The sequence below is a fragment of the Quercus robur genome, chromosome 9, assembly GCF_932294415.1.
Source record: "Quercus robur chromosome 9, dhQueRobu3.1, whole genome shotgun sequence".
Classification (NCBI taxonomy): Eukaryota; Viridiplantae; Streptophyta; class Magnoliopsida; order Fagales; family Fagaceae; genus Quercus; species Quercus robur.
Genome location: NC_065542.1, coordinates 15,464,198 through 15,472,206, shown reverse-complemented (window position 1 = coordinate 15,472,206; position 8,009 = coordinate 15,464,198). Strand labels below are relative to the sequence as shown.

At 32.4% G+C, this 8,009-nt stretch overlaps 1 protein-coding gene across 1 annotated transcript; it reads right to left on the bottom strand.

Moving 5' to 3' along the window:
* Positions 1-384: 384 nt before the first annotated feature.
* On the bottom strand, positions 385-3,093 carry LOC126700765 (receptor-like protein EIX2). The gene is made up of 3 exons (XM_050398953.1): positions 2,772-3,093; positions 1,021-2,022; positions 385-965 (listed from the first exon to the last, which is right to left on the bottom strand). The coding sequence occupies exons 1-3, from the start codon at positions 3,091-3,093 to the stop codon at positions 385-387; spliced, it is 1,905 nt and encodes a 634-aa protein (XP_050254910.1).
* Positions 3,094-8,009: the final 4,916 nt, after the last annotated feature.

Sequence of the window (8,009 nt, the reverse complement as noted above, 5' to 3'; positions counted from 1 at the left end):
ACTGACGCCGTCAGTTTATGTTATCCCGTCAATCTATGTTTATCCCGTCAACTTCAGGATGTTCAGCTTTATGTGGAGTTCTTTTACTTCAGGTCCCCGTCAGCCTTGAAGGAATGCTGACGGCAAAACCATCTCGTCACCCTTGTCAAGCCTGTACCGTCACTTTTGTCTACCTAATTTTATCCTCATCAAACAGATTAATGATTTTTTTTAGTATGTAACAGTTCATTAAAAGAGAAGAAAACAGAGCCAGATTAATGAAAAACCAGAGTGCTAATCTCATTAACCACGTAACTAATTATGTTTATAAAAATGACCGAAATAAATTGTGAAAAATATGTATAGAAGTCTTATGTTGCAAACATCTACTTACATACGAAGTGGTCACCCCTGGTTCTGAAACTTCTTCCACAATCTTGCCTTGTTCACTACCATTGTTGCGTAGATCCAATCCTTCAGGCTGTCCAATAACAAGAAATAGGCATGTCTCCATGACTGCTTTAAAAGCAAAGAGCCGCACACACTCCAAAAACTCACAATATATCCAAGTCCTGCTCCAGCATAAAACCATTTTTTGAATTCATCTTTGTCCTTTTCGACATCTTTACTACCATCGTCAGTTGGCTCACTTTGGGATGGTGTTTCTTCACTTGGGCACTTTTGTGTGATTGGAAGCCCACAAAGTGCCCAATTCCCAATAAAATGAGTTGCATCAAAGCCTTGGAGTTGAGTGCTTGAAGGAATTTTCCCAGATAAATTGTTGTAAGGTAGGTCCAAGTGGCTCAAAAATTGTAACTCTGACATACTAGATGGGATTTCTCTTGAAAACCGATTCCATGACATATCAAGTGATTCTAGCTGCTTCAACTGACTAATCATTTGAGGAATTTCTCCAATTAAGTTGTTTTTGGATACGTTCAGTACAACCAACTCCAAAAGGCTCGAGATTTCACTAGGAAGTTTTCCTGATAGTTTATTGCTTGAAAGGTTAATAATCTTTAATAGTCCCAAGATTTTTACCATACTCATACTCACTCCCTTTTAGTACAACCATTGCACTGTCAACATATATTCCCATACAAACATAGCCTCCAGCTGTGCCAAGGTAATCACCATCAAAGAGATTACTGGAAGATTTCCCTTTGTGAGCCATGGCAGTGAAATTATTGAGGCACTGTGGTATAGTTCCAGATTTCAACTGACATATATGCCATGGTATGCTTCCATTGAACTTATTAGAACGTAATATAAGAACAATCAATTGTGGCAAGCCTTCGACAATCCATGCTGGTACTTTTCCAGAGAATTTATTGTTTCCCAAGTCCATAAATTTCAAGGAGCTGCAATTTTTTAAGGATAAAGGAAAATCTCCTGAGAAATTGTTATTACGTAGACTCAATGTTACGAGCATCGACAACAAGCCCAAAGAGCTTGGAACCTCACCAGACAAATTGTTGCCAGCCAAATTCAAAATAAATAGGTTAGGCCAATGCATAAAACAATTTGGAAGTGCTCCAGAAAATAGGTTATCAGATAGGTCTAGGAAACCCAACAACCCACCATTGATTTTACAAAGAGGTGTAAGTGAACCAGAAAATTGATTTTTAGAAAGACTCAAGGAGCTGAGATTAGTTGAAAAAAGTGGCAATGGCCCCTCTAAATGGTTAGCATTCAAATCAATTGTATGAGCATTCAAAGGCATCTTCGACACATTAGGTAGCAGACCATGTACTTGGTTGCAAGAAAGATTTAAAAGTACTAATTTAGGAGGCAAGTTCGAAAACCACTCTGTTGGGATGGTATCAGAAATTTCAGCATGGGAGATATCAATGGTAGTAACATTGCTTTGGGTTAGGATCCAATTTGGAAATGTAGGCCCCAACTTGCAAGATCTCAAGTAAATTTCATCCAGTTGGAAAGGGGGAGCCCAATTGAAGTCGAATTCAAGAGTAAGAGAATTATCAGATAACTGCAAGTGCCGTAATTTGGAAAGATTTGAAAATTTTGCTTCAGATATGACGCCTTGCAAAGAATTTGAAGAAACATCTAAATGTTCTAGCTTATGAAGGCTTCCAATGGTTTTGGACACAGTCCCATTTAATTTGTTGGAAAAAAGATTTATTTATTTTAATGATGGAAACATTGCAAAATCAGGCAATGATCCGGTAAATTGATTCCTTGCTAATTCCAAAATCTCAAATGAGTCTTTTGCACATCCAAACAAATCATTGATACACTCAACAAGTTGTCCATCAAAATTGTTCCCTGACAAACGCAATTCACGTGAAGTACATATATCCCCAAAGAATTTTGGAATGCCACCTTTAAGTTGATTGTTTTCAAGATGTAGACTCTCAAGAGAAGTAAAATCTTTCAAATTATTGAAATGAGGAAAAAATGAAAGACTCAGTGGGGGAAGATCACACCACGCCATATTCAAGGTTGTTAAATAAGGGAGACCACTCACAACTTCTATCCAATCATTGGCAACATGGAGATTTGTGAAACTTAAGTCAATGTCTTTTATTGAAAAGAGATGAGACAACCATTTGAGATTTTCAATAATTGTCAAATTATTGCAACTAAGATTGAGATATTGCAAATGAGAAAGGTTTCCAAGTTGATGTGGAATTGGCCCACTGAATTTGGCCCTAGAGAGATCAAGGTATTCTAAGTTACCGAGAGATCCGATGAACTCAAGGATATGGCTATGATTAAAATCATTGTAACTGAGATCCAAATAAGTCAAATAAGGCAACTCAAGTAGATACCTCCCAAATAAGAAAAACCAAGCCTTAGCTCAAGTACATGGCCTGTTTGGTTGCTGCAGTGAACTCCTTTCCAATTGCAGCAATGCTTAGTTTCATCTCCGCTCCCCCAAGAAGAGAGGTTGCCGTAGGCAACAAGAAAGCCTTTTTTGGGCTTAAGAAGTGCTTGTCTCTCCCCATCTAGGCACCTGATGTTGTCACTGTCAGCATCTCCAACACTTGAAATGAATCCCAGTGCTGGTCTCAAATGCAATAAAAGCATTAAAAATACAATTGCCTGAAGAAGTTTAAGGGAACTTCCACCCGTGAACGTGATCACTGTCATTGCCAAATAGCCAATGAGGAAAATGATCAATTTTACAAATGAAACACCCAATGCTGTAAGTATGTTTTTCGAATAAACAATTTATATTTAATAGAAAAAGGCTTTATTGCTTTGAGCTAGCAGCAAATGACTTTGACCTGGACTTGAAGTTTCTAAGAAACAATGAAGAAGCCTTTTATTTCCAAGGCCTTGACATTTTAGTTTAGACTCTTATACAGAGTACAGACTTCACCGGAAGTTTTCAAGTCTAGGTGGCAGACATTGGATATTCAATGAAAAAAATTCTCTTGTGACAACTGAAAAGGATGGATCTTGTAGTGGGTGGAAACTGGAAATTCAACTGAGAGGTTGAATTTGTTGTGTTATATGAAAACCATTGGATATGATAATCTCATTTGATATGATATGGTTAAATCACATTGGTATCGGTCCTAATCCACTACCAAGAGGTTATGTGTTTTTTATTTCTGTTTTTGACTTAGAGCTCTGATAATGATCTCTCTCATTTTGACATTTCTCTCACATTCCTTTGTAAGTTTGTCCCACACATGTGAGTCCTACATTTTATAAGCGAGATGTCTCATGAGATATTTTCTTAGTGCTATAAGTCTATTCCTATCACCCCAACTATTCGAATGAATCATTTAGAATTTAATATTGGGTGGTTGTCCATGGATAACATCGATAAATGCAGAGAATACAAACTTAAGTTAATGACACACTCAAATTTAATTTCTCATTTAATCAAAAAACAAAATGTGAGTCTGGTGCAGGTTATGGACGTGGAGGAGGATAACAATGATGTTTAGCTTTTTTATGGCTAATTTCTAGTAGACATTTCGTTTTTTGCAGGTAATTAAATTATTTGGCACAAAAACTAAACAAATTAAATATGACACATGGCACAAAATTGGAATCCAATTGAAGGTTTTAGTTAGATTTTCTCTTAGTTTTGACTTTTAATGTATATATATATATATATATACTATGATCAGATACTTTCAAAACTTTTTAAGTTTAATATGTAAAGAAAGACCTCTTGTTTCTAATATAGACCTTCAAAGCTCAAATACTTCATCTTCCAACTATCGAATTATTATAAATAAATAAAAAGTTTAATATCACCAATGTTCATTTTTTAAATTTGAACTCTTAAAAAAAAAAAAAAAAAAAACAAAGGCTAAATTGCGAACTATATCTGTAAAGTTTGGGGGTGTTTGGATTTTACCCTCTAAAATTTGAGAGTGTTTGGATCTTACACCATGAAGTTTCAAATACAAACAAACTTGTAAGGATGAAGTGGAAGAGCATGCAAATTTGTTTATTCTTGATTGGTCCCTTTCAGTTAAAAAGAAAGGAGGAGGAGGAAGAAGTAATTTGTTGACATATTTATATACTTTTTTTTTTAGGAAAACATATTTATATACTTAGTTTCAAATTATTAACATAATTTTTTATTGTAATGCAATAAATTTATATGATGTCTATTTTTCAAAAATATATTATAGAATCTGAGTTTGTAAAGATATATTAATAATGAATCATCAATTTTATTTAGAACATATTGTGAAATTTTTATAAAATTACTATATTTATTTTAAATATTGATTAAATGCTTATTTAGGGTTTTTTTTTTTTTTTTTTTGGAGAAGAAAGAGAATGCAATTTCATTAATCATGAATAGGAATATTCGACATTACCAAAAAATATATATATATATATATATATATATATATATATATATCTGAAGGAATAGACTTCATCCAAACTTCTAAAGGAAAAGATAATCTTACTCTCTGGGCTATGGCATAAGTGATAGCATTACTTTGCCTAACATCGTGAGAGAAAGAACAACTCTGAAAAGAGTTTGCATAAGACAAAATATCTTTTATAATATGACCACAAGTTTAGGTTAGGTAATGATATCAGTTATATATTTTCATTGATGGCATGATCAGCTTTACTTTTCAAATTGGAATTCAAATATAGTGTTAAACTGTTAATGCATCAGTTTTTCTCTGCTAAAGACTTTCTAATTTGAAAAAACTTCTCTTTATGCGTTGGATGAAAACTCAATGTTAGTGACTAAATGAATATTATTGTTGAATCAATTTATTTCCATACGTTACTAGCCAATTGGTTTTGAATTTTCAAGTGGTTTTGAATTCCTAATATATAACCGTTTTCAAAGCGAGAATGGTAACATTACTATCTAGGCTTCCTTATTATAATTTGGGAAAAGTTAACAGATGTTCTAAGGGTATTTGTTTATAAAATATATTTAAAAACTTTCGAAGCAAAAAAAAATTAATTTTTTCGACAATTTTTTATATTTCTCATAAAAGTGGTACCAAAACTTTTCTAAAATGATTTATTATTAACAAATATTCTAAAGACACCTGTTAATCAGACTCTTATAATTTTAGCGAAAGACTCAAATAGTCAAAGTAATGTGGGTTCTAGTTAGCTCAACTGGTAAAGTCTCTTTACTCTCTTATAGCTGTATAAGAGTTTTGGGGTTCAATCACCGCTTACACCAAAAACTGATTAGTATTTTGATCTGATGATAAAGAGCTATCATCAGGAGTGGACATTATAGGTTGAAACTCTCTCTAAAAAGAGTCAAAGTAATAAACATGAAAATTTATTTCTAACGTATATCTCATTCACTGTGTTTTCAATTGGTATGGATTCTTTACTCTCTATAGATTTCTATATACGGCTATAGAAGAACAAAGTTTAACTACAAAATTTGTTGTAGCCTAAAGTTACAACCTTACTCAATATCATTAACATTACTACATATTTCAAAAATCTAACCATTAGATTACATGTTCTTTATGCTCTTAATACACATGTCAAATTATGTGCCAATCAGATATTATTTACTATATAATCTATAAGATTATATTTTATGCATAATTTTAAACTACAAAAACTTGCAATTTAAATAATTTATTGACGAGATAATTATTGATCTTTAATTTTTTAGAAATTTTGCAAGCATGGAGGATATACAAAGAAAATATAATCCAATGGTGAATTTGTCAAAATTCTCCTCCAATCAAAAGATATTGAGTAAGAAACTACAACCAATTTTGTAGCTAAACTTTGTCCACTATAGAAAGTGAGAAAAAAGTGGTCGCTTCTTTTCATCGATAGTAGCAGACTTTCTAAATCAACAATTGTCGTTTTTTTGGACACTTGATCGTCAACTTCTTCTTCTTCACTTTGAAGAAATATTTTCTCATCTATTCATATTTCTGGAAAAAGAAAGTAGACTACTGAGAGCTTCTCATTTGACAAATTGTGTAGATTTGTAAGGATATATAGCTAGGTGGTTGGGTTTGTTGTTATTACGAGGTTGGGTTTGTTGTTATTACGAGGGCAGGACACAAAATCTTTGGCTTAATTTATCGAAAAATTCTATAGACAACATATATCATCTAAAGAAAGCAATATAGTCCGAGCCTCAACTCCACCACCTATTATTGGTAATTTCATTTATACAAATTTCAAGTAATTTTAGGCAATATTTCTCCTTTTATTTTCAACATGATAAAATGTTTTAATGAAATTTATACTTGAATAAGCAATAGGTTTTGGTAATAAAATTTAGATTAGTTTCAAATGGGTAGAAGTAATTTTATATAGCTTAAGTTGAAAGAACTAAAAGTATAATCAAATGGGCTAGAAGTAGTTTTTAATATGCTAAAAATAGCTTTAAATTGTAGGGAGACTAGCAAAACATTAGATCATGTGAAATTTTATAGTGTCTATTACCTCTGTCTCTAATAATAATTTTAAATTGCAGGATGTAGTTGGGCTCTTGTGACGTGGTACTAGGGGTGTGTACGAGTCAGGCTGGGTGGGTAAAGAACAATATTTTTAACCAACTCATCAATGGCGGGTTGAGAAAATTCCAATCCGCCATCGACCCACAAATTTATAAATCCGGCAAATTGGTTGAAAATCATAATGGTTTCAACCCGACGAGCTGCTCTTGCTGAAATCATTACTCTTCATTCTCTAGCCTAGCAGTGGAAGAAACAAATATATAAATCATTCGGTTATCAGGTTGGTAAATTCAATTGACTAAATAAAATTATTTCAATTAAATTGGATAGTTGTTTTCTTCCTAAAATAAAAATAAATAAAAATAGAAAGAAAAAATTCAGTTTTTATTAAAAATAATTACAAATACTACATAATTTTTATTAGAATGACTAAAGTTTTATCACATTTAAAAGAAAAACATCTCATCAGAATCTAAAATTAGACGTGTACATAGAGTAAGAATAATAGTAAAATCTTTGAGAAAGCGGCTAGAGTTTATTAGAGAAGAGAAATGTGAAAATGAAAAAATAAAAAGACAAAAAAGGAGATAAGAGAAATGAAATGGGTGAGTATGTGAGTGAGATAAAGTTTGCAACATGACAAAGTACATATATATAGGCTATCGGGTTGGGTTGTGGTTGGTAGAAATATCTTAACCTGCTATTCAACTAGACCCACTAAACTTTCTATCTAACCTGGCCAACCTGACCCACCTCACGTAATGTCTCACATGGGTTGGGTCGGGTTAGTGCGAGTCGGGCGGGTTACTCAATTTTTTTGCAATACCCTAGGTTGTAGGCAAATTGGGGGTGGTATGAAATTGTGGTGAAATTTTTTTTTAACCTTAATTTTATTGTGTATATTTTTCAATCAAAATTCTGGTGCTTCTAATTTTATTTATTTATTAGGGTAAAATACTATTTTGACCCATAAACTTTACTAGAAATTTGTTTTTCATTTTCGTCTCTAAAATTTAAAAAATTATTTTTTTGTCCTTAAACTAATAAAAAGTTCATCTTTCGTCCTTAACTATTACTTTCCGTCCTTGAATTTTATAAAAATTAAAAAAAAAATATTCA

Bases quoted from the DNA above. Each gene is read 5' to 3' on its own strand.
- LOC126700765 (XM_050398953.1), bottom strand. From the start codon at position 3,093: ATGACAGTGATCACGTTCACGGGTGGAAGTTCCCTTAAACTTCTTCAG. The intron at 2,023-2,771 runs GTATCTACTTGA...ATTCTTTGCAAG, and splicing joins TGGTTTTTCTTATTTGGGAG to GCGTCATATCTGAAGCAAAA. The intron at 966-1,020 runs GTAAAAATCTTG...ATAAACTATCAG, and splicing joins AGGGAGTGAGTATGAGTATG to GAAAACTTCCTAGTGAAATC.